Source organism: Hylobates moloch, unplaced genomic scaffold, assembly GCF_009828535.3.
Source record: "Hylobates moloch isolate HMO894 unplaced genomic scaffold, HMol_V3 SCAFFOLD_1, whole genome shotgun sequence".
In the NCBI taxonomy this organism is placed as follows: domain Eukaryota; kingdom Metazoa; phylum Chordata; class Mammalia; order Primates; family Hylobatidae; genus Hylobates; species Hylobates moloch.
The window spans coordinates 103,911,747-103,938,330 of NW_026652276.1; the positions used below are offsets into that span (position 1 = coordinate 103,911,747).

The following is a 26,584-nucleotide window of genomic DNA, read 5'->3' on the forward strand; positions in this document are numbered from 1 at the left end:
AATCCCAGCACTTTGGGAGGCCAAGGCAGGCAGATCAGGAGGTCAAGAGATTGAGACCATCCTGGCCAACATGCTGAAACCCCGTCTCTACTAAAAATACAAAAATTATCTGGGTGCGGTGGCACGCACCTGTAATCCCAGCTACTCAGGTGGCTGAGGCAGGAGAATCACTTGAACCCGGGAGGTGGAGTTTGCGGTGAGCCGAGATCGCGCCGTTGCACTCCAGCCTGGCGACAGAGCGAGACTCTGTCTCAAAAAAAAAGAACAGCAGAGTCATAGTTTGGTACATATAGGTCCAGACTTTTCTTCTCTGTTCATATATGAATATTTATTATTATGAATTTTTTTTTTTTTTTTTTTTTTTTTTTTAGTAGAGACGGCGTTTCACTGTGGTCTCAATCTCCTGATCTCGTGATCCGCCCACCTCGGCCTCCCAAAGTGCTGAGATTACAAGCGTGAGCCACCGCGCCCGGCCTTATTATGAATTTTTACATAAAAGGCATCACACTTCATATATTGCCCATAACTTTTTTTTTTTTTTTTTGAGACAGGGTCTTGCTCTGTCATCCAGGCTGAAGTGCAGTGATGCAAATTTGGCTCACTGTAGACTCCACCTCCTGGGTTCAAGTGATTTTCCTACCTCAGCACCTCAAGTAGCTGGGACTACAGGTGCATGCTACCACACCCGGCTAATTTTGCTGTTTTTTTAAGAGACAGGATTTCACTATGTTGCCCAGGCTGGTCTTGAACTCTTGAGCTCAAGTGATCACTCTGCCTCCACCTCCCAAAGTGCTGGGATTACAGGCATTAGTCACCATGCCCAGCCCATAGCTTTCTTTTTATTTTATTTTACTTTATTTATTTATTTATTTATTTATTTATTTATTTATTTATTTTGAGACGGAGTCTCGCTCTGTTGCCCAGGCTGGAGTGGCGTGATGCAATCTTGGCTCACTGCAAGCTCTGCCTCCCAGGTTCACGCCATTCTCCTGCCTCAGCCTCCCGAGTAACTGGGACTACAGGCGCCTGCCACCTCGCCCGGCTAATTTTGTGTTTTTGTATTTTTAGTAGAGATGGGGTTTCACCGTGTTAGCCAGGATGGTCTTGATCTCCTGACCTCGTGATCCGCCTGCCTCAGCCTCCCAAAGTGCTGGGACTACAGGCGTGAGCCATCGCGCCCGGCCCATAACTTTCTTTTTAAATTAGCATTGCATCTTAGTTATCTTTTCCTATTTCTACACCTATAATAATAATGAGAGCTAGCATTTACTATCTAAGCACTTTGCAGGTATTAATTCACTTCATCTTCATAAAAACTATGAGATTATTATCTCCATTTTTTTTTTTTCGAGATAGGATCTCATTATGTTGCCCAGGCTGGTTTTGAACTCCTGAGCTCAGACGATCCTCCTGCCTCAGCCTACTGAGTAGCTGGGATTACTGGTTCAAGCCACCACATCTGGCTATCTCCATTTCACAGATGAGGTTCTGTTAACACCTGCATAGTATTTCCCTGTAGGGATTTAACAAAATGCATCCAACCATGCTGCTTTTCACTATTATAAACAGTGCTGTGAGGAATATCTTTGTTCATCTTTGCACACTCCTGGAAATATTTTATGGCACAAATTCCTAGAAGTGAATTTGATGCATCAAAGAGTACCAACATTTTTTGTTTAATAGATTTTTCCAAAATACAGTCCCATGTTACTTATCAACGACAGATTAGGGAAATGGCTTTTTGGCGCCCCCTGGCATTCCTGTTTCTTCCTGGCCCGGAGTGGGGTTTTAAGCCTCCCCCGGAAGCAGCCAAAGTGGTATAGAAGGGGAAGTTTCTGGGCAAATAACATTGTGCCACCAAGTTCTTCCTCCCCACCATCCATTCATCCTCAGACTCACCACAGGCTGCAGCCCAGAACACTTAAGGGAAAGGCTTCCCTCTCCTCTCTACTATTTTTTTTTCTCTTCTCTACTTAATTTAACCTCTAGTCAAAAAGTAGTGGGTCGGGAATGAAAGCCTTAAATGAGCCCCGGTGTGGTGGCTCATGCCTGAAATCCCAGCACTTTAGGAGACCAAGGTGGGCATATCACCTGAGATCAGCAGTTCGAGACCAGCGTGGACAACATGGTGAAACCCTGTCTCTATTAAAAATACAAAAATTAGCTGGGCATCATGACAAGTGCTGGTAATCCCAGCTACTAGGGAGGCTGAGGCAGGAGAATCGCTTGAACCCTGGAAGCAGAGGTTTCAGTGAGCTGAGATTGCACCACTACACTCCAACCTGGGCGACAGAGTGAGACCCTGTCTCGGAAAAACAAACAAAAGTACTGGGTTGGGAATTAAAGACTTAGTTGAGGCCAGGTGTGGTGGCTCACACCTGTAATCCCAGCACTTTGGGAGGCCGAGGTGGGCAGATCACCTGAGGTCAGGAGTTTGAGACCAGCCTGGCCAACATGGCGAAACCTTGTCTCCACTAAAAATACAAAAATTAGCCAGGCGTGTTGGCACATGCCTGTAGTCCCAGCCTCTCGGGAGGCTGAAGCAGGAAAATCGCTTGAACCCGGGAGGTGGAGGTTGCAGTGAGCTGAGATTTTGCCACTGCATTCCAGCCTGGGTGACAGAATGAGATTCCATCCCCAAAAAATAAAAATAAAATAAATATAAAGTGTTAGATGACCTGTTCTTGTACCTCAAGCGAGTGACTTAATTTCTCTGAGCCTGTTCCCTCATCAGTGGCATGGAGTGATCAAAATCCCTGTTCATCTAGTCTCCCCCAGGGACAGGAGGAGAAAATGGTGTCCGAGGGTGCTATGGTTCCTGCCAAGGGCCAGGCAGAGACTGGTGGTTCTGTTGGCTGAACTTTGGGCCAGCTTTGGGTGTACAGATGGTTGGGATAAGACAAGACCCTGGCCATGGGGAGCTCAGGGCTTGGTTAATAGGGGAGGCTGGAGGAAAAGAGGTGGGAAGAACATAGAGAAGGATTGAGACAGGCTGAGCCTGGCAGTGCTGCCACTGCGTGTTCCCCAACAGAGAGCCCAGGGGACTTGCATGGTCCTTCTAGGGCCATCTTGGGAAGCCCACACTGACCTCCATCAGTGCCTTAGCATAAAGGGCAGGCCCCGGACCCGACCTCTCACCCTGCTTGGTGTTCTTTTTCCAACTACTTCTCTCTTCCTCTCCTGTGTCCTCCCTGCACCACGCCCCAGCTCAGCCTAGCCTGGAACATGAGCTCACAGGGAGATGCTGTCTGATGGGGAACAGCTGTGGGTTCAAATCTCAGCCCTGCCATCTACCATCAGTAAGAACCTTGGGCCAGGTATCCTATACAGTGGGGCAATGGGGACCGTGGTCCTTGCTCTGTCTGGCTCATAAAGAGATAATGATCATGAAGCCACACTGGCAAAGGACATATGAGTGTAAGCTGTCTTGCGTATCAGTGCCTCTCAAACTGACTGAAAGGCCCCTTTTTTGCTTTTTTTTTTTTTCCAGACGGAGTCTCGCTCTATCACTCAGGCTGGAGTGCAGTGGTGTGATCTCGGCTCACTGCAACCTCCACCTTCCAAGTTCAAACAATTCTCTTGCCTCAGCCTCCTGAGTAGCTGGGATTACAAGCATGTGCCATCATGACTGCTACTTTTTGTGTTTAGTAGAGACGGGGTTTCGCCATGTTGGCCAGGCTGGACTGGAACTCCTGACCTCAAGTGATCCTCTTGCCTCAGCCTGCCAAGTGCTGGGATTACAGGCGTGAGCCGCTGCACAAGGCCCGTTTTTGCTTTTTTATTTTCAATCTACATGGACTTATGGGTATGCAAAATACAACAGAAAATGAATTACTAGAAAAATTGAAGTGAAGGAAATATGTAAATTATAAGCCTGGTTTGTTATTCTTTTTTTTTTTTTTTTTTTGAGACGGAGTCTTGCTCTGTCTCCCAGGCTGGAGTGCAATGGCACCATCTCAGCTCACTGCAAGCTCCGCCTCCCGGGTTCATGCCATTCTCCTGCCTCAGCCTCCCGAGTAGCTGGGATTACAGGCGTCCGCCACCACACCCAGCTAACTTTTGTATTTTTAGTAGAGACGGGGTTTCACCATCTTGGCCAGGCTGGGCTCGAACTCCTGACCTCGTGATCCACCCACCTCGGCCTCCCAAAGTGCTGGGATTACGGGTGTGAGCCACCGCGCCCAGCCTAGATTTTTTTTTTTTTTAATTGATGTAAGTGCTTCTAGACACTCTGAATTTTTGTGTTTATCTTGTTGCAAACTCATAACAGAATCCCCAGCCTGGCAGTTGTCCATGGGCTACTCTCTGAGAAGTACAGATATCTTGGCGCCCACTGGAGCCAAGCCTAGCATGGAGTCACAGGGTGGCTGCCTGTGCTCCAAGAGAGCTGGGGACATGGCAGCTATGTAGGCTGCTGGCACCCTGCTGGCACCCCAGCCAGTTGAATGACTCATTACTCTGGTTCCCCATCCCCCGCCTTTGTTTCTCCAGCTCTTCCCTCCCAGAATACCTTCTGCCCTGTCTGTGTGACTAATTCTCACTTCGTCTTTTTTTTTTTTTTTGAGACAGAGTCTCACTCTGTCGCTCAGGCTGGAGTGCAGTGGCTCAATCTCGGCTCACCACAACCTCCGCCCCCCAGGTTCAAGCAATTCTTGTGCCTCAGCCTCCCGAGTAGCTGCGACTACAGGCATGCACCACCAGACCTGGCTAATTTTTGTGTTTTTAGTAGAGATGGGGTTTCTTCATATTGGCCAGGCTAGTCTTGAACTCCTGGCCTCAAGTGATCCTCCCACTTTGGCCTCCCAAAGTGTTGGGACTGCAGGCGTGAGCCACAGTGCCCAGCCTCCACTTTGTCTTTTGAGATCCCCCTCAAGCACAGTTTCTTCTAGAGAGCCTTCCCTAACTCCACGGGCTGCAAGTCCGGCCCCTCTTAACTGAACTTCCACGGTCCCAGGAACTGGGACTGGCCCTCTCTAGTTGCTGGAGGGCATGCCTCACTCTGCATGCTGAGCTGCGCAAAGGCAGGAGCCATGTTGCAAGCATCTGAGCATTCCCCCACCTCTGCCTGAACAGAGGGCATGACATCAGCAGGCAGTTAATATGTGTATTGGGTGAGCAGATGAGTGGGTATTTGAGTGGATGGTTGGATGAATAGAAAGTTAGGTAGGTGTATACATGGAATGATGGATGGACAGATAGATTGGTAGATGAATGGATTGATGGAAGAAGAAATGGATAGATAGAGAGGGGGATGGATGGATGGGTGGATAAAGAGATAGATGGATGGATGATGGATGGACGGATAGATTGAAGAAGAGATGGATTGACGGAAAAATAGATGGGTGGATGGAGAGAGATGGGTGGATGGATAGATAGAAGAGATGGACTGATGGAAGAAGAGATGGGTGGATGGATGAATGGATGGATGGATGGATGGATGGATGGATGGATGGCTAGATGGAAGAAGAGATGGGTGGATGAAAGAAGAGATGGGTGGATAGTAAGGTGAATGGACAGATTGTAAATGGGTAGACAGGTAGATGAACAGACAGATGGGTGGGTAGATTGACTATTAGAGTACAGATGAATTAATAGGTAAATAACTAGATGGACAGATGAATGGATGGCTGGACAGATGACTAGATACTCACTTGATCTCTACCCTGCTATCCTTCCTCCCCTTCTTCTCCTCTTTCTCTACCTCCTCCTCCACTCTCACAGCCTCAGAGCACAAAGATTAATGATTTTCAGTTGAGACCAGAGGTAATCTACACAGGACTTTTTGTCCTACACAGGACTTGGTATTTGTATAATTTACAAATGTATGAGCAATATGACTGATATTTATAGTATCATTAAACATAAATATAGGCCAGGCACGGTGGCTTAAGCCTGTAATCCTGGCACTTTGGGAAGCCGAGGAGGGCGGATCACTTGAGGTCAGGAGTTTGAGACTAGCCTAGCCAACATGGCGAAACCCAATCTCTACTAGAAATACAAAAAAAATAGCTGGGCATGGTGGTGCATGCCTGTGGTCCCAGCTACTCAGGAGGCTGAGGCAGGAGAGTCGTTTGAACCTGGAAGGTGGAGGTTGCAGTAAGCCAAGATAGCACCACTGCACTCCAGCCTGGGCAACAGAATGAGATTCCGTCTCCAAAAAAATAACAATAATAGATAAATATAGAAGCAGAAAGCCAATAGAAGTGTACTTCTTGCAAAGAAAAGTGGGTTTTTCATTCCTAATATGTTGAATTCATAATTTTAAAAAATTAAGTTAAAATTATTGGCCAGGCACAGTGGCTCACGCTTGTAATCTCAGCACTTTGGGAGGCTGAGGCAGCAGGCAGATCACTTGAGGTCAGGAGTTCAAGACCAGCCTGGCCAACATGGTGAAACTCCGTCTCTACAAAAAACACAAAAACTAGCCAGGCATGGTGGTGCACACCTGTAGTCTCAGCTACTTGGGAGTCTGAGACAGGAGAATTGCTTGAACCTGGAAGGTGGCAGTTGCAGTGAGCCGAGATCGAGCCACTGCACTCCAGCCTGGGCAACAGAGCAAGACTCTGTCTCAAAAAAAAATTTCTTTTAAAGTAAATATTTATTTATTTTTGAGATGAGGTCTCACTCTGTCACCCAGGCTGGTCTTGAACTCCTGGCCTCAAGCAATCCTCCCACCTCAGCCTCTCAAAGTGTTTTGGATTACAGGTGTGAGCCACTGCTCCCAGCAATCTCATAATTTTTGGTAGAACAATTGGGGTACTTCTGATATGAAAACAAGTCTGGTCCAACTTCTTCACTTCGATGTAGTCATATTTGTCCAATTTTCGTTCATGGTTTGTTCACCCATTTTACAGATACAGAAACTGAGATCCAGACCGGGGAAGTGACTTCTCAACTTGCCGCCAGTTAGAGACACAATTCGAGACTCCTTTCACTCTTGTCCGCTTCTCCATCCTCTTCTCACTCAGTTAGCTTTGTGAGAAGCTAACTGCCAAGTTAATCTTGCCAAGCTAACTTTGCCAAGTCCTCTCATAGGCCTGATACATCATCTCCCTCATCCCGGCACCTAGATGCCAATCCACCCCTAGCCATGGCAGTGGCTTCCTGAGTATGTAACCTGGTAAGAGGAGCTGAGGGGTCAGTGGAAAGAGGCAGAGGCATGTTTCTCACTTTGAGGTGCTCAGGCTGTTTAGGGCACCATGAAATCCCAGACTATCAGCCAGACATCATGGCTCACGCCTGGAATCCCAGCAACTTTGGGAGGCTGAGGCAGGAGGATTGCTGGAGCCCAGGAGTTCGGAACCAGTTTGGGCAATATAGCAAGATCCCATCACTACAAAAAAAAAATAAAAATTAGCCTGGTATGGTGGCTTCCACCCGTAATCCCAGTACTTCTCGAGGTCAAGGCAAGAGGATGGCTGGAGCCCAGGTCAAAACCAGCCTGGGCAACATGACGAAACCCTGTCTCCACAAAAAAATTCAAAAATTAGCTAGGCACGTTGGCACACACCATGGCGGGAGGACTGCTTGAGCCCAAGGAGGTCAAGGCTGCAGTGAGATGTGATCTGGCCACTGTACCCCAGCCTGGGTGACAGAGTGAGACTTTATCTTAAAACAAACAAACAAACAAACAAACAAAACACTTTGGGAGGCCGAGGCGGGCGGATCACAAGGTCAGGAGATTGAGACCATCCTGGCTAACACGGTGAAACCCCGTCTCTACTAAAAATAGAAAAAAAAAATTAGCCAGGCGTGGTGGCGGGTGCCCGTAGTCCCAGCTACTCAGGAGGCTGAGGCAGGAGAATGGCGTGAACCTGGGAGGTGGAGCTTGCAGTGAGCCGAGATCGAGCCACTGCACTCCAGCCTAGGCGACAGAGCGAGACTCCGTCTCAAAAAAAAAAAAAAAGGCAGGATGGGGTGGCTCACTCCTGTAATCCCAGCACTTTGGGAGGCCGAAGCAGGCAGATCACCTGAGGTCAGGAGTTCAAGAACAGCCTGGCTAACATACGGAAACCCCATCTCTACTAAAAATACAAAAAATTAGCCATGTGTGGTGGTGGGCACCTGTAATCCCAGCTACTCGCAAGGCTGAGGCAGGAGAATCGCTTGAAGCTAGGAGGCAGAGGATGCAGTGAGCTGAGATCGCGCCACTGCACTCCAGCATGGGCAACAGAGCAAGCCTCCATCGGAAGGAAGGATGGAAGGAAGGAAGGAAGGAAGGAAGGAAGGAAGGAAGGAAGAAAGAAAGGAAGGAAGGAAAGAAAGAAGGAAGGAAGGAAAGGGAAAGGAGAGAAAGAAAGCCCCAGACTGTCACGCTGAGGCACACACAGGAACACCGGGCAGGTGAGGAGGGGAACAGGGCTGGGCCCTGGATCTGCACCATCTGTGAAGATGGTTGTGGCCGAGGGAAATAACCCATGGAACACCTCTCAAACTACCTTGTAAGGGCGAATCAGATGTAGAATGGCTGATTTCATATATGTACATGGGTGCAAAGTCGGTTTCTTTTTCAAATAAAACCACTAAGTCTAACATACATGTAAATGGTGCACATGTCATAAATATCTAACTCCATGAATTTTCACAGAGAACATCCCCATATAACCAGAATCCAGATAAGGAAACAAAATGTGGCCAGGCACAGTGGCTCATGCCTATAATCTCAGTGCTTTGGGAAACTGAGGCAGGAGGATCACTTGAGCCCAGGAGTTCAAGACCAGCCTGGACAGCATAATGAGACTCCACCTCTACAAATAAATAAACAAATAAATAAATAATAAAAAAAAAATTAGCTGAGTGTGGTGGTCCCAGCTACTTAGGAGGCTGAGGCAGGAGGATGGCTTGAGCCCAGGAATTTGAGGCTGGAGTAAGCCATGATTCTACCACTGCACTCCAGCAACCTAGGTGACTGAAGGATGCGCTGTCTGGAAAGAAAAGAAAAGAAGAGGAGAAGAGAGGAGAGGAGAAAAGAAAAGAAAAGAAAAGAAAAAAGAAAAGAAAAGAGGAGGGGAGGGGAGGGAGGGGAAAGAAAAGAAAAGACAGGGGAGGGGAGTGGAGAGGAGGGGACGGAAGGGAAGGGAAAAGGAAAGAAAAGAAAAAAGACAAGACAAGACTGGAGAGAAGAGAGGAGAGGGGAGTGGAGGGGAGGGGAGAAGAGAGAGAGAGGGAGAGAGGGAGAAGGGGAGAGAGGAAGGAAGGGAAGGAAGAAGGAAAGGAAGAAAATTTGGCCAGGCACAGTGACTCGTGCCTGTAATCCCAGTACTTTGAGTGGCTGAGGTGGGAGGATCACTTGAGGTTGGGAGTTTGACACCAGCCTAGGCAGCATAGCAGATCCCATCTCTACCTAAAAAAAAAAAAAAAAAAAAGTAGCAACATCCTTCATAGCTCTCTTCTTGAGCTCTTCTAGTCACCCTGAGGCTAAACGCAACCCTAACTCCTAACACCATAGATTAGCCTGTTTTGGAGCTTTATATGAGTGAAGTCTTACAACATATACACTTCCGTGTCAGGCTTCTTTTGTTTAATACATTATCAGTGAGATTCACCCACAGGGCTGCACTTAGCTGTAGAGCATTCATTCTCATTGCTGCATTAATATTCCCTAGCCTGGGCCGGGTGCTGTGGCTCACACCTGTAATCCCAGCACTTTGGGAGGCCAAGGTGGGCAGATCACAAGGTCAGGAGATCGAGACCATCCTGGCTAACACAGTGAAACCCGGTCTTTACTAAAAATACAAAAAAATTAGCCGGGCATGGTGGCGGGCGCTTGTAGTCCCAGGTACTCGGGAGGCTGAGGCAGGAGAATGGCATGAACCCAGGAGATGGAGCTTGCAGTGAGCCGAGATCGTGCCACTGCACTCCAGCCTGGGCAACACAGCAAGACTCCGTCTCAAAAAAAAAAAAAAGTATTCCCTAGTGTGACTGTTCTGCAATGTATTTATCCATTCACCTGTTGATAGACATCCGGGGCATCTCCAGTGTTGGGCTAACAAGATCAGTGCTGCCATGAATAGTCGTGTGTTTTGGTGCACATATGTGCACATTGCTGGGTTCTAAGGTGGGAGATGCTCAATGCTAGTAGACACTGCCAAATACTTTCCCGAAGTGATTTTGCCTCCACTGGCAGGATCAGTAGATGAGTGTCTGCTCATACCACATTCTCCTGCACAATGGCCAGCCCTTTGAGTTTGAGAACATAGGTACTTGTGGAACAGGCTGGCATTCAATTGCCTGCGTTTGAATCCCAGTTCTCTTCTTATCATGTGACCTTCAGCAAAGGTTGTTTTCTTGTCTGCAAAACGGGTTGAAAATCAAAGGGTAGGCCGGGCGCAGTGGCTCATGCCTGTAATCCCAGCACTTTGGGAGACCGAGGCAGGAGGATTGCTTGAGCTCAGGAGTTCAAGATCAGCCTGGGCAACATGGCAAAATCCCATCTCTACGAAAAATACAAAAATTAGGTGGGCATAGTGGCACACGCCTGTCGTCCCAACTACTCGGGAGGTTTAGGTTGGAGGATCACTTGAGCCCAGGAAGCAGAGGTTGCAGTGACCTGAGATCGCGCCACTGCATTCTAGCCTGGGTGACAAAGTGAGTGAGACTCCGTCTCAAAAAAAAAAAAAGACAGGCCGGGCGCAGTGGCTCACGCCTGTAATCCCAGCACTTTGGGAGGCCAAGGCAGGCAGATCATGAGGTCAAGAGATCGAGACCATCCTGGCTAACATGGTGAAACCCCATCTCTACCAAAAGTACAAAAAATTAGCCGGGCGTGGTGGCGGGCGCCTGTAGTCCCAGCTACTCGGGAGGCTGAGGCAGGAGAATGATGTGAACCCAGGAGGCGGAGCTTGCAGTGAGCCGAGATCGCGCCACTGCACTCCAGCCTGGGAAACAGTGCAAGACTCTGTCTCAAAAATAAATAAATAAATAATAAAAAAATAATAATAATAAAAGACAAACCAAGGGGCTGTTGTGAAGATCCTGCAGATCTGCTAGGTGGTAAGTGCTCCATAAACGTTAGCTTTTTATAGCTAATTCTCACCACAACCTGCCAGATCACTTCACCTCTCAGAGCCTCAGTCTCCCCATCTGTAAAATGACAATTAAAATTCTTTTTTTTTTTTTTTTTTTTTTTTTTTTCCTCACGCTTGTAATCCCAGCGCTTTGGGAGGCCGAGGCGGGCGGATCACAAGGTCAGGAGATCGAGACCACGGTGAAACCCCATCTCTACTAAAAATACAAAAAATTAGCTGGGCGTGGTGGCGGGCGCCTGTAGTCCCAGCTACTCAGAGAGGCTGAGGCAGGAGAATGGCGTGAACCCGGGAGGTGGAGCTTGCAGTGAGCTGAGATCGTGCCACTGCACTCCAGCCTGGGTGACAGAGCGAGACTCTGTCTCAAAAAAAAAAAAAAAGACAATTAAAATTCTAACACACCCACATATACACAGTTGAGAGGCTCACTAGTAAATGGAATAATTTATAAAAGTGCCTTTTAATTTTTTTAAGAGACAGGTTCTCACTCTGTCACCCAGGCTGGAGTACAGTGGCATGTTTATAGCTCACTGCAGCCTCCAACTCTTGGGCTCAAGTGATCCTCTCACCTCAGCCTCCCAAGTAGCTGGAACTACAAGCCCACAAACAGCTAATTTTAAAATTTTTTGTAGAGACAGAGTCTTGCTATGCTGCCCAGTCTGGTCTCGAACCCCTGGGCTAAAGCAATTCTCCCCTTGGCCTCTCAAAGTGCTGGGATTACTGGCATGAGCCACCATGCCCAGCAGTGATCCTTCCTCTCTAGGAATTTGCCATCTAGTGGGGAGGAAAAGCATGTGCATCACTCACTGTGAATGCAAAGCCGAATGAAATTAGACTTCTATTAGAACAAGGGTGGTGCGGCCGGGCACGGTGCCTCACTCCTGTAATTCCAGCACTTTGGGAGGCCGAAGCGGGTGGATCACGAGGTTAGGAGTTCGAGATCAACCTGACCAACATGGTGAAACCCCGTCTCTACAAAAATACAAAAATTGTAGCGCACGCTTCTCATCCCAGCTACTCAGGAGGCTGAGGCAGGAGAATCGCTTGAATCCCGGAGGTGGAGGTTGCAGAAAAAAAAAAAAAAAAAAAAGAAAGAAAAGAAAAGAAAAAAACAAGGGTGGTGGGAACTCAGAAATATCCTGGAGAACTTGGGGAAGATGTCATAGGTGGTGGGACTTCAAGGACAGGTGGGCTTTCCCAACAAGGAAGAGCAGGCTGGGTGAAGAGTCCTGAGGACCAAGACTGGAAGGCAGAGAGGACGTGATGTCAGGTGGGATGGCTGGGGACAGCCAGGTATTCACACCACAGTTAGGATCTTGTCTTGCATCCCCATGGACCATGAACAAGACTTGTTTGTACAGAGGCTGTAAACTGCTGTTATAGTAACAGAGGCTAGAGAAGCAGCAAGAGGGTGAGCCAGCTTACATGTACATGGCTGTGCTATTATCTGGGCAATGGTGCCCTGAACAGGGGGTGCGTGCCTGTGGTCCCATTACACGTGGCTCACACTTCTAACCCCAACACTTTGGGAGGCTGAAGTGGGAGGATCACTTTGGCCCAGAAGTTTGAGGCTGCAATGAGCTATGACTGCGCCACTGCACTCCAGGCTGGGTGACAAAGCGAGACCCTGTCTCTAAACACAGGAGAAATCAGAATCTGTGGACGTCTTTGCATTTATTGGACACTCTAGTGTTTGGATGTTTTGCATTGTGCAGTCAGGGTTTGTCTTTTCAGCGGTTAGGCTCCTAGAGGTGTTATTAAGCCCTGGAGGAGGGCAGAAATGAGATGCAGATGCCTGTTGAGGGGCAATTCATGGCTGGGGAAGGAGGGATGTTGGGTGAAGGAGAGAATTCACTCATAATCCTCCCACCCGTTCAGATCCAGCTCAGAGGAAAGTCCCTGAAACCGCAGGAGACAACTCTGATGTTTTTGGAGCATGGGGAGAGCACGGTGGGGTGATCTGGAGACACGGCCAGCAGAGACTTGGAGCCAAGATTGCAGGATCCCCAATAAATCACTGAATTCAGGCCGGGCGCGGTGGCTCAAGCCTGTAGTCTCAGCAGTTTGGGAGGCCGCGGCGGAAGGATCGTTTGAGCCCAGGTGCTGGAGACCAGCCTGGGCAATATAGTGAGACCTCATCTTTACAACAGCAAAAAGAAGAAGAAAGAAAGAAAACACTGAGTTTGTCCTCCCAATTTTACAGGTAGTGAGACAGATCACCAGTAAGACAGAGAGACAGAGATTTGCCCAGTGTTATTCATGGAATTAGCAGCAGAGCAAGGATCAATTCCGGTCTTCACCTGAGCCAAGGTCCCTGGAGCCAGGAGGTCCCAAGCGAGAGGTGAGGGCGGAGCTGACACTTCCTATCCAACCTCCCCCACAGCACCCCACCTGCTCCTCTTAGTCTCATGCCCCTTTCTTCAAGCATCCCCCAAGTGTCCAGGTACCCAGTGTGGGGGTTCAGGGATGCTAGGATACAGTCTTGCCTCAATGGCCTATGGGGGAGTAGGGGGAGAAGCCAGACAGGCATATAGGGATAAGTAATGATCCTGTCAGCCTCTGTACCAAGGGCCTCAAAAGACGGTTAACTCCCACCTAACAGCTGGCCGCGGTGGCTCATGCCTGTAATACCAGCACTTTCGGAGGCTGAGGCAGGTGGATCACTTGTGGTCAGGAGTTCGAGACCAGCCTGGCCAACATGGTGAAACCCCATCTCTACTAAAAATACAAAAATTAGTCGGGCATGGTGGCACACGCCTGTAATCCCGGCTACTTGGGAGGCTGAGGCAGGAGAATCGCTTGAACCCGGGAGGTGGAGGTTGCAGTGAGCCGAGATCGTGCCACTGCACTCCAGTCTGGGTGACAGGGTGAGACTGGTTCAAAAAAAAAAAAAAGAGGGCCACTTGGGGATGGCTCTCTGAAGCAGGGCAGAGCCCCTCCAAAGGAGGGAGAGTGGGGTGAGCATCAGAACCTTTCCTAACCTGGCAGGGATGGGCAGAGAGAATGCACATCCTACAGAAGGCAGCAGGGAGGATGGAGCAGAACAGCTGGGGCTCCTGGGAATGTGATATGACCATTTGTCAGAGACAGAAGATACCCGGCCAAGGGAGGTGGGTGGAAGGGCTGGCCTGTGAGCAGCCTCGGATAATCACTTTCCTCCCACAGCCAGTGGCTGGGGCCCTCAGGGTACTGCCACGGTGATCCTAGGTGCTGTGTGATCCTCCTGTGGGCTGGAAGAAAGTGCTGTGTGTCAACCTTTTCCAAGGCTGCAACACATGGGAAACCACCTCCTCCGCTTTCCCTAACATGACCACACATAGGATACCTGTCAGAAAGCCAGCGGAGCTTAGCATGTGCCTGCGACTCTTTCCTGTCCCCACCCACTAGGGACATCTTTGGGGGGAAATCTGGAAATCTACTAGACCAGGCTTTGCCACTGCCCCTCAGAGATGCTTGGGTGTGTTTTTGCTCTCCTGTGCCTCTGAACCCATCTTTGAGGCTGTTAGTTAAAGGCTCCAGTGAGGTGTCAGGTGTGAATGCCTCAGCCTGGTTTCTGTCCTCAAGGTGAGAAAAGAGGCTTCAGAAGCAGAAAGGCCATGCACGGTGGCTCACACTTGTAATCCCAAAACTTTGGGAGGCTGAAGCAGATTTCATCTCTACAAAAAAAAAAATTAGCCAGGTGTGGTGGCATGAACCTGTAGTCCCAGATTCTAGGGAGGCTGAGGTGGGAGGATCGCTTTGGCCCAGGAGTTTGAGGCTGCAGTGAGCTATGACTGTGCCTCTGCACTCCAGCCTGGGTGACAGAACAAGGCCCTGTCTCTAAAAATATACAAATAGGCTGGGCACGGTGGCGCATGCTATACCAGCACTTTGAGAGGCTGAAGTGGGCAAATCACTTTAAGGTCAGGAGCTTGAGACCAGCCTGGCCAGCATGGCGAAACTTCGTCTCTACTAAAAATACAAAAATTAGCTGGGCATGGTGGTGCGCACTTGTAATCCCAGCTACTCAGGAGGCTAAGGCAGGAGAATCGCTTAAACCTGGGAGGCAGAGGTTGCAGTGAGCCGAGATCGTGCCATTGCACTCCAGCCTGGGCGACAGAGTGAGCATCCGTCTCAAAACAATAAATAAAAATACAAAGAAGCAGGAACAGAAGCTGGACCTCAGTGTCAGTGAGAGAAGGGGCTCAGAGCTCCTGGGTAGATGCCTGCCTGGGGGATGTCCACCTTCCAGTGAGCCACCCATCCCTACCAGTAACAGTCCCTCAAGGCTCCCCTTGGGCCTCTCTGTGGAGGTAAAGTAATGATCACAATTTTTTTAATACATATTTTTTCTTAAGTATTTTATTTTATTTTTTGAAACAGGATTTCACTCTGTTGCCCAGGCTGGAGTGCAGTAGGGCACGATCTCGGCTCACTGCAACCTCCACCTCTTGGGCTCATGTGATTCTTCCACCTCAGCCTCCCGAGTAGCTAGGATTACAAGCCAAGCACGCACCATCACATCCGGCTAATTTTTGTATTTTTAGTAGAGAAGGGGTTTAGCCATGTTAGCCAGGCTGGTTTCGAACTCCTGGCCTCAAGTGATCCACCCACCATGGCCTCCCAAAGTGCTAGGATTGAAGGCGAGAGCCATCGCGCCCGGCCACCATGTCAGCCACCATGTTAACTAGAGTTATTAACAACCTCCTGTGGGCCAGGCCCTTCAGGGGCATTGCCTTGGGCTTACCACATCAGGCTCCTGAGAGGTGGGGGCTTCCAGCTGTGTGGAGGACCCAGAGGAGCTAATATGGGGGGCGGGGGGTGGAGGTGGAGGGCAGGAGTTAGGTGAGGGGAGATGGTGATCTCTGGCCTCACAAGAGGATGCCCCTGAAAGCACAAACCCCAGATCCTGAGGCGCTTTCAGGCTCAGGTGTGATAGGGGACCCTTTTGTTGTGGAGACAGGGTCTCACTCTGTCATCCAGGCTGGAGTGCAGTGGCGCGATCTCCGCTCACTGCAGCCTCAACCTCTTGGTCTCAAGCGATTCTCCCACTTCAGCCTTCCGAGTAGCTAGGACTACATGCACACGCCACCATGCCTGGATAATTTTTGTATATTTTGTAGAGACAGGGTTTTGCCATATTGTCGAACTCCTGGGCTCAAGGGATCCTCCCACCTCAGCCTCCCTAGTAGCTGGTATTACAGGCTTTCTCCACTATGACCGGCTAATTTTTGCATTTTTTTGGTAGAGATGGGGGTCTTGCCATATTGCTCAGTCTGGTCTCGAACTCCTGACCTCAAGCCATCCTCCCACCTTGGCCTCCTAAAGTGCTAGGATTACAGGCAAGAGCCCCTGGCGTCCGGCCTGACCCCTCTTAATATCCCTTCGGAGCAAAGTAGGGGCGGCTTTATCAGGACTCCAAGGAAAGACGGGAAGGGAGATGGGGCCGACCCGCCGGAGCTCCAGAGCACCGGGTTCTCACCTGGCGTAAGGATTATGCTAATACAAGCCCCGCCCCGTCCCAGGCCCCGCCCACCCGATCGGCCTATGGTGTGGGGGCGGGGCTATGTTAATGAGGCCCGGTTGGCCAAGAGCTGCTCCGCGCGCTGCGCGGAGCCTGGACCAGGCGGTGGCGGCGGCGACAGCCATGGCCGGGGCGCTGGCAGGTCTGGCCGCGGGCTTGCAGGTCCCGCGGGTCGCGCCCAGCCCAGACTCGGACTCGGACACCGACTCGGAGGACCCGAGTCTCCGGCGCAGCGCAGGCGGCTTGCTCCGCTCGCAGGTCATCCACAGCGGTCACTTCATGGTGTCGTCGCCGCACAGTGACTCGCTGCCCCGGCGGCGCGACCAGGAAGGGTCCGTGGGGCCCTCCGACTTCGGGCCGCGCAGTATCGACCCCACACTCACACGCCTCTTCGAGTGCTTGAGCCTGGCCTACAGGTGAGGACGGCTCCGGGCCCCGACGGCCTTGGCCTCCAGGTGGGGATGGGGGGGTCTGGGGCAGGACTGCGCGCTGAGGCCCTCAACACCCCACCCGAGCCCGGTCCTGCGGCTCCCGGAGGCTCCGATCACGCCCTGGACACCCTCTTTCTCCCAGCCCCGAGGTCCTCCTACCGCGGCCCAGCCCGCTGGCCCCTGACGGACCCACGCATTTCTGATTCCCATTCCTCCCCCATTCCCTCTTCCCCGAGGCGCAGACCGCCTGCGCCCCTCCTCTACCTGGACCTCTGGTCCCCTCTCTCTTGTCCCAGCCCCTCCGTCCCTCCAAAAATGCCAGGCGTCCCAGGTCCCTAGGCCACCCGCGCCCATCCCCACTCTCCACTCCGGAGCCACTCCACCCGACCCCCTGCAGGCCTCGGCCTTCTCCCCAGCAGCCCCGGCCCAGGCCCGCCCTATTCCTGGACCCTGAGATACTCCCAGCGCCCCTGATTGTCCCAGTTCATAACCCAAATGGACTGGAACTGGCCCACTCTCACGTCCACCTCCCCGCAATTGCTGAGACACCTCTTCTTGATCTGCTACGTTAAGGGTGGCGGGAGGAGGATGTCCCAGAAATGTCCAAGAGGCGCAGCTCGCAGAGGTTACGCCGGTGCCCGGGAGGCCTGGGTTCGCCTACCCGCGTCGCCACACTAGGCTGAGCGCCGGTCGCTGCCTGGGACCCCCGCTTAGCGCCTCCGAGAGCGCACAGGCCGCGCCCTTCTTCCGCTCCACGCCCCGCGTCCCAGAGGAGGGCGCGAACCCGAGGCCTGGCCCAGTGCCCTGGAGCAAAGTTCCCCGGAGTTGAGGGGCCAGTATAAATTATCAACCGAAAACCCGTAGGGGAGAAAGGGGGATCGGCTGGCCTTGATCTTTTCTCTGTGCAAATATTCCTCTTCCTCCGCGGCGCCTCCTCCCCTTCTGAGAACCGCTGGCTACAGATCGGCACCTGCCTCCCTGCGGGGGAGCGGGAGCTGGGGTGGGGACTGTGAGGGGAGTGTTGCCTGCCCCCAACCGCGGCCGCCCAGCTGCGACCCCATTGGCTGGAGGCGGAGTAACCTTGGCCCACAAGCTCTGGCCCCGGGCCCAGGTCATGTTGCAACCCGATCGGCCAGGGCGCCGGACCCGTGTGGAAAGTTCAAATTCCCGTCCCTTCTCCCTCCCTCCCCAAATGTCACGCGACTGCCTGGGACAGGGCATCTAAGGTCCTGGTACACCGGATGCCGGCACTCCTCCTCCTAAGGGTCTCCCATTTCCTACCCACCCCCAACTTTGGCTGCTCATTATATACTACACATCACTCTATTTGGGAGGGGGCCTCACTTCCAACCCTGACCATGGGTGACCAAAGAGGAGAGGTTCTGGGGAGCTGGCAAGGTAAGGGACAGAGCGCACCCCAAAAATTGCCCCCCGCAAGAGGCTGACTCAAGGCTGATGTAACCCCAGTCAGAGAGAGCTGGGGTAGAGAGGACTGTGTTTTCTTCCCAAATACCCAAATATTAATAGTAAATCTCTCTGGCTGGGCACAGTGGCTCCTGCCTGTAAGCCCAGCAGTTTAGGAGGCCAAGGTTCTCATCCAAGGATTGCTTGAGCCCAGGAGTTGGAGACCAGCCTGGGCAACATACTGAGAACCTGTCTTTATCAAAAAAAAAAAAAAAGTTTTGTTTTTGTTTTTTTTTTTGAGACAGGGTTTCGCTCTTGTTGCCCAGGCTGGAGTGCAGTGGTGCCATCTCAGCTCACTGCAACCTCTGCCTTCCGGGTTCAAGAGAATCTCCTGCCTCAGCCTCCTGAGTAGCTGGGATTACAGGCGCCCACCACCTCCAGCTAATTTTTTGTATTTTTAGTAGAGATGGGATTTCACCATGTTGGTCAGGCTGGTCTCAAACTCCTGACCTCAGGTGATCCACCGGCCTTGGCCTCCCAAAGTGCTGGGATTACAGGCGTGAGCCACCACGCCTGGTCAAAAAAAATTTTTTTTAATCAGCGAGGTGTGATGGCACATTCCTAGTACCAGCTACTGGGGAGTCTAAGGTGGGAGGATCACTTCAGCCCAGGAGGTTGAGGCTCCAGTGAGACATGATTGTGCCACTGCACTCCACCCTGGGTGATAGAGTGAGACCTTGTCGGAAGGAAGGGAGGGAGGGAGGGAAGAAGGGAGGGAAGGAGGGAGGGAGGGAGGGAGGAAAGAAGGAAGGAAGGAGGGAAGGAAGGAAGGAAGGAAGGAAGGAAGGAAGGAAGGAAGGAAAGAAAGAAAGAAGGGAGATGGGAGGAGGAAGGAAGGAAGGGAGGGAGGGAGATGGAAGGAAGGAAGGGAGGGAGGGAGATGGAAGGAAGGAGGGAGATAGAGGAGGGAGGGAGATGGAGAGAAGGAGATGGAGGGAGATGGAGAGAGGGAGATGGAGGGAGGGAGGGAGAAGGAGGGAGGGAGGGAGATGGAGGGAGATGGAGGGAGAGAGGAAGGAAGGAAGAGAGGGAGGGAGGGAGGGAGATGGAGGGAGGGAGGGAGGAAGGGAGGGAGGGAGGGAGATGGAGAGAGATGGAGGGAGGGAGGGAGATGGAGGGAGGGAGGGAGATGGAGGGTTGGCTTGGTACCAGGAGAGCTTCTAGATTTCCCCATTTGGTAGAGGAAAAGCCCTGAGGCTTGAACTGGGACAGTGTTTTCATCCTCAAAGACCCCCAGTTCCAGGGGTCCCCTGGAGGGGAGCAGATTACAGGGGCTGAGTGTCCCAGGGGAGTGACTGTATGGGAAGAGACAGTAAGGCAGAGAGTTCAGAAGGTGGTGGGAAGAACAGTCAGCTTGAGGGACCTGCCTGAATCAGGGACCAGCCTGACCCAGAGACCAGCCTGCAGAGGCCTGGCAGGGTTTCACCCTCTGCAGGTTAGCGTGGGCAGAGGGAGGATTGAGGAGGCCGTGTTCCGTGGCTCTGTGGGTGGAAGCCTCAGGGAGGTAGTTTCTGGAAGATTCAAGGAAGGAGCGCTTGTTCATGGTCAGAGCTGGCTAGCTTTAGGAAGAGTGGCCTCGAGGGTGCAGGGGAGCAAACAGGACCTGGTTAGGGGGCAATCTAAAAGGAATTCCTGAAAGGTGGGAGGTGGGCAGCTGAATTTGGGGTTTTCTCTACCCCCTCTCTGAGTCTCAGAGTTTTCTTCTCCTTTTATTTATTTATTTATTTATTTATTTATTTATTTATTTATTTATTTTTGGAGACGGAGTCTCACTCTGTTGCCCAGGCTGGAGTGCAGTGGCATGATCTCAGCTCACTGTAATCTCCGTCTCCTGAGTTCAAGCAATTCTCATGTCTCAGCCTCCAGAGTAGCTGAGATAACAGGCATGTGCCACCATCCCCAGCTAATTTTTAATTTTCAGTAGAGACGAGGTTTCACAATGTTGGCCAGGCTGCTCTCGAACCCCTGACCTCAAGTGATCTGCCCACCTCAGCCTCCCAAAGTGCTGGGATTACAGGTATGAGCCATCGCGTCCTGCCTTTTTCTTTCTTTTCTTTTTCTTTTTTTTTTTTTTTTTGAGACGGAGTCTCACTCTGTTGCCCAGGCTGGAGTATAGTGGCGCGATCTCAGCTCACTGCAACCTCCACCCAAGGGGTTCAAGCAATTCTCTGCCTCAGCTTCCTGAGTAGCTGGGATTACAGGCGCCCGCCACCACGTCCGGCTAAATTTTTTTTTTTTTTTTTCAGTAGAGATGGGGTTCCACCATGTTGGCGAGGCTGGTCTTGAACTCCTGACCTTGTGATCCACCCATCTCAGCCTCCCAAAATGCTGGGATTACAGGCGTGAGCCACTGGGCCCAGCCCTTTTCTTCTTTTAATAGTTTTTGTTGTTGTTGTTGTTGTTGTTGTTTGTTTGTTGTTGAGACAGAGTCTCGCTGTGACACTCAGGCTAGAGTACAATGGCATGATCTCAGCTCACTGCAACATCCGCCTCCCTGGTTCAAGGGATTCTCCTGCCTCAGCCTCTCGAGTAGTTGGGATTACAGGCATGCGCCACCATGCCCAGCTAATTTTTGTATTTTTAGTAGAGACAGGGTTTCTCCATGTTAGCCAGGCTGGTCTTGAACTCCTGACCTCAGGTGATTCGCCTGCCTTGGCCTCCCAAAGTGCTGGGATTATAGACGTGAGCCACCGCACCCGGCCCTATTAGTAGTTTTAAATAGAGATAAGGTCTCACTGTGTTGCCCAGCTGGTCTCGAACTCCTGGGTTCAAGCAATTCTCTCCCCTCAGCCTCCCAAAGTACTTAGATTACAGGCCTGCCACTGCTCCCCATCAGACTTTTCTATTGGTCATAAGAAATTTTTTTGTTTTGTTTTGTTTTGTTTGTTTGTTTGTTTGTTTGTTTGTTTTTGAGACGGAGTCTCGCTCTGTCACCCAGGCTGGAGTGCAGCGGTGCGATCTTGGCTCACTGCAAGCTCTGCCTCCCGGATTCACACCATTCTCCTGCCTCAGCCTCCCGAGTAGCTGGGACCACAGGCACCTGCCACCATGCCCGGCCAATTTTTTGTATTTTTAGTAGAGACGGGGTTTCACCGTGTTAGCCAGGATGGTCTCGATCTCCTGACCTCGTGATCTGCCCACCTCGGCCTCCCAAAGTGCTGAGATTACAGGCTTGAGCCACTGCGCCCGACCAGAAGTTGTTTGTTTTTTATGAGTTGGCTTCTCACTCTGTTGCCCAGGCTGGAGTGCAGTGGCGTGATCACAGCTCACTTCAGCCTTGAACTCCTGGGCTCAAGCGATCTTCCCACTGCAGCCTCCTGAGTAGCTGGGACTAAAGGTTGCACCACCATGCCCAGCTAACATTTTTTTTTTCTTTTTTTGAGACAGAGTCTTGCTCTGTCGCCCAGGCTGGAGTGCAGTGGCACAACCTCGGCTCACTGAAAACTCCGCCTCCCGGGTTAACGCCATTCTCCTGCCTCTGCCTCCCAACTAGCTGGGACTACAGACGCCCGCCACCACGTCCAGCTAATTTTTGTATTTTTAGTAGAGACGGGGTTTCACGTTGTTCGTCAGGCTGATCTCGAACTCCTGACTTCAGGTGATCCACCCGCCTCGGCCTCCCAAAGTGCTGGGATTACAGGTGTGAGCCACTGTGCCCGGCCCCAGCTAACTTTTTAACTGTCAAAACAGGGTCGCACTATGTTGTCCATGCTGATCTCAAACTCCTGGCCTCCTACAGTCCTCCTGCCTCTGCCTTCCAAAGTGCTGGGATTACAGATGTGAGCCATCCCCAGCCAGTCATAAAAAATTCTTGAAACCTAGCGTTACGCCCTTGCTCCAGGCTGTCTCTTCTCTCACAGCCCCAAATCCTTTTCTTCCTCCTGGGCTTGGATATTGTCACTGTCACATCTCCTCTAACCCTGCCTGGGCCATGAACATCGTAACCTTAGCATGGAAGTGGGAGAGAAGGCAGGCAGGTCGAGGGTGCGACACGGGGTGATCAGAATGGGCTGGGAGGTTGCTGGGATACAGACAGGGACAACAGACTCAGGAGTCCCCCACCAGGTGCCACAGAAGAAGCTGGCCCAGGAGGTAGCAGAGTCTCCCCCCACCCCACCTCCATGTCTCCCTGCCAAACAGATGGTGTTTATCTAATTCTCGGAGGGAGGGGCCCAGCCAGTGGCCCAGAGAGCTGGGCTGTGTATCTTATTTGGGTAATGAGGCCTGTTGTCCCTGGTGGGGAGGGGGCAGTCCCCCACCCCCACCCCAAAGCAAACACAGGAACTTGGAGACCAGGGAGGAGAGAGGGCCCAATGACCAATGCACTCAAGTGGGGAAAGGCTGCAGAGTCAGACTGGCACCCACCCACGTTTCACCACCAGAATGCAGGAAAGACCCCTGGAGGAAGCAGGCATGGTTTTCTGAAAGACTAAGCATTGGTGGCCAGGTACGGTGGCCCATGCCTGTCATCCCAGCACTTTGGGAGGCCAAAGTGGGTGGATACTTGAGGTCAGGAGTTCGAGACCAGCCTGGCCAACATGATGAAGCCCTGTCTCTACTAAAAATACAAAAGTGAGCCGGGTGTTGTGGCATATGCCTGTAATCCCAGCTACTTGGGTGGCTGAGGCACGAGAATCGCTTGAACCTGGGAGACGGAAGTTGCAGTGAGCCAAGATCATGCCACTGCACTCCAACCTGGGTGGCAGAATGAGACTCCATCTCAAAAAAAAAAAATGGCTAAGACTTGGGGCCTTAGCCTTCCCATCTGAGATCTGAGCAAGGGATACAAAAGGTGGGCTAGAGGGGACTGGTACACAACCCTGGCTTGTGGATGGAGAGGAGAGAGGGAGGGAGAGACTAGCAGGGGGTCTAAGACCCTGAATGTCTTGGCCTCCTGGGTCAGCTTCCTGGAGGCAGCAGACTTGGCCTGTGCCTAGCAGAACCCTCACCAGTGTAAGCTCTTCCATCCAGTGAATTTCTTTTCCTTCAAGACAGGATCTTGCTCTGTTGCCCAGGCTGGAGTGCAATGGCGTGATCATAGCTCACTGTAGCCTCAAACTCCCGGGCTGAAGAGATCCTCTGACCTCTGCCTCCCTAGTAGCTAGGACTATAGGCGCATGCCACCACACCTGGCTAATTTTAAAATTATTTTGTAGAGACAGGGTCTTGCTATGTTGCCCAGGCTAGTCTCAAACTCCTGGGCTCAAGAGATCCTCCCGCCTTGGCCTCCCAAAGTGTTGGGATTACAGCCATGAGCTACCGCGCCCAGCCCATCCTGTGGATTTGATGGACAGCTAGGGTTAGAGTGAGGGTGTTCTGTCTCCATGAATACCATTTGCTCATCCTAGCTGCCTTCCTTTGGGATCTGTTGGTTCATTGTCTTCTGCACAGCCCTGAGAAGAGCACACCTTCTCGCTGAGTCCAGGTTGCCATCCTGGGATTCTGGGCATGGCAGACACCAAAAGGACTGTACGACGAAGGCAGTGACTGCCACTCTCTATGAAGAGGCACCCTTGGCCAGGCATGGTGGCTCACATATGTAATCCGAGCACTTTGGGAGGCCAAGGTGGGCAGATCACTTGAGGTCAGGAGTTTGAGACCAGCCTGGCCAACATAGTGAAACCCCGTCTTTACTAAAAATACTAAACAAAAATAGCTGAACGTGGTGGCGCACAACTGTAATCCCAGCTACTCGGGAGGCTGAGGCATGAGAATTGTTTGAATCTGAGAGATGGAGGTTGCAGTGAGCTGAGATCCCACCACTGCACTCCAGCCTGGATGACGGACTGAGACTCTGTCTCAAAAACAAAACGAAACCAAAACAAACCAAAACAAAACAAAACAAAACACAGAGGCTCCCTCTCTACCAGGCAAACCATGGCCATTCCCTTTGCCTTTCCTGGGCCTAAGGAGGCCTGAATGTCCTCGGACCTGCCCCTTTCCTCCCTGACTCTCAGGAAGGTCTTTTTTTTTTCTTTTTTTTTTTTGAGGTGGAGGTTCACTCTTGTTGCCCAGGCTGGAGTACAACGGTGTGATCTCAGCTCACTGCAACCTCCGCCTCCCAGGCTCAAGCGATTCTCCTGCTTCAGCCTCCTGAGTAGCAGAGATTACAGGTGTGCGCCACCACACCCAGCTAATTTTGTATTTTTAGTAGAGACAGGGCTTCATTATGTTGGACTAGGCTGGTCTCGAACTCCTGACCTCAGGCAATCCACCCGCCTTGGCCTCCCAAAGTTCTGGGATGACAGGCGTGAGCCACTGCACCCAGCCCAGGAAGGTCATTTCTTATTCTCTTAAGTAAGAAATGGGCCTGAACACTGTCCCCAGCCAGCCTCCAAGACACACCTGTGAGGCCACTGGACATTGTTGTTTCTAGGGCTGAGCTGATCCACAGGTTTCAGCGTGGCTTTTGTTCTGTAGTAGACTGACAAACAGGTCTCCCCAGGAAACACAGGGGCCGCTGGTGGGAGTCTGGAAGGGGATTTTGAAGGTCTGACTCTTTGGGTAGGAATTTCAGGCAGGTTGGGTTGGGGGGCCAGGTTTGGAGGGGCCCCTCAAATGCCAACCATAGATGGATGCCTAGTACATGGGGAATATGGGGACCAGCCTCTGTGGCAGCACTGGGTCTCCCTAACCCTACTCCTCTCCTCTTTGACAGTGGCAAGCTGGTGTCTCCCAAGTGGAAGAATTTCAAAGGCCTCAAGCTACTCTGCAGAGACAAGATCCGCCTGAACAACGCCATCTGGAGGGCCTGGTATATCCAGTGTGAGTGGGTACCACCAGCCTCCCAAGCCAGGAGGGACCGCCCCCTCCAACCCTCCTGCCAGAGGGTTCTACATGGTGGCTGCCCAGGAAAACCCCCAGGGCCCTCAAGGCCAGCACTAGCAGAGTTCTGCCAACCTTTTTTTTTTTTTTTTTTTTTGTTGTTGTTGAGACATAGTCTTGCTCTGTTGCCCAAGCTGGAGTGCAGTGATGCCATCTCAGCTCACTGCAACTTCAAGCCATTCTCCTGCCTCAGCCTCCCAAGTAGCTGGGACTGCAGGCACCCACCACCATGCCCAGATAATTTTTATATTTTTAGTAGAGACAGTTTCACCATATTGGCCAGGCTGGTCTCGAACTCCTGACCTCAAGTGATCTGCCCACCTTGGCCTCCCAAAGTGCTGGGATTACAGGCATGAGCCACCACGCCCGACCCTGACAGCCTTTTAGGGGGAGACCAGGCCCCCAGCACCAGGACTCCTGAATAGCTCCTGACCTCCAGGGGGTCTCGGGGAATATGTCCCAAAGGGTGCTTTCCACTGTGAAGCTGGGCACAGCAGAGGTCACCCCTCAGTAGCACTAGGGTAGGCTGAGATTTGAGGTACAGTTCAAAGCCCATGTTGCATCCATTAGCATAGTTGGGTGCCTTGAATGCCAGGGTAAAAAGGGCCATTAGACACTAGTGGGGCCAACTGCATCACTTTGTAAATGGAGAAACTGAGGATCCTGCATGGGTCTCCACCAGCCTTTCATTGAAGTCCTTCCTGAATATCCAGTAGGTGCCCACCATGGAGAATTGGGCAGAGGGGATCCAGAGAGGCCATGCCATCTAGTGGAAGGAACTCTGGACTTAGAGTTGCCCAGAGCTAGTTCCTCCGCCCCGTCTCTGCCCCTTGCTGGCTGTGTGACTTCAGGCTAGTTGCCTAGCCTCTCTGAACCTGCTTCCTTATCTATAAAAACGAGGCCACGGTGGCTCACGCCTGTAATCCCAGCACTTTGGGAGGCCGAGGCGGGCAGATCACAAGGTCAGGAGATCGAGACCATCCTGGCTAATGCAGTGAAACCCTGTGTCTACTAAAAATACAAAAAATTAGCTGGGCGTGGTGGCGGGTGCCTGTAGTCCCAGCTACTTGGGAGGCTGAGGCAGGAGAATGGCGTGAACCCAGGAGGCGGAGCTTGCAGTGAGCTGAGATCGCGCCACTGCACTCCAGCCTGGGCAACAGTGCGAGACTCCATCTCAAAAAAAAAAAGGCAAAACAAAAAACGAGGCCAATAGTCCTACCTTTCATGGTTGGTATGGAGATAACAGTTATTCAAGGGTGTTGCCACTAAGTTGGTGTCCAATACATGATGTACCCTTAAGGAGGTCACATTCATTTGGGAACACCCCACTCCCCATG

General features: G+C 51.5%; 1 protein-coding gene across 6 annotated transcripts in view; it reads left to right on the plus strand.

Annotated features, from left to right (window-relative positions):
* Nucleotides 1–16,595: 16,595 nt before the first annotated feature.
* Nucleotides 16,596–26,584, plus strand: part of MLXIPL (MLX interacting protein like) — a 31,900-nt gene continuing 21,911 nt past the window's right edge. For 5 of the 6 annotated variants that reach the window (XM_032756951.2, XM_032756966.2, XM_058444168.1 and 2 more), the window contains exons 1-2: nt 16,596–16,943; nt 25,081–25,187. In XM_032756951.2, coding sequence (XP_032612842.1) covers nt 16,651–16,943; nt 25,081–25,187 — 400 coding nt within the window. In that variant the 5' untranslated portion in view covers nt 16,596–16,650. Of the gene's footprint in view, nt 16,944–25,080; nt 25,188–26,584 lie in introns of those variants that run through there. The other variant, XM_058444180.1, reaches the window with a different exon arrangement.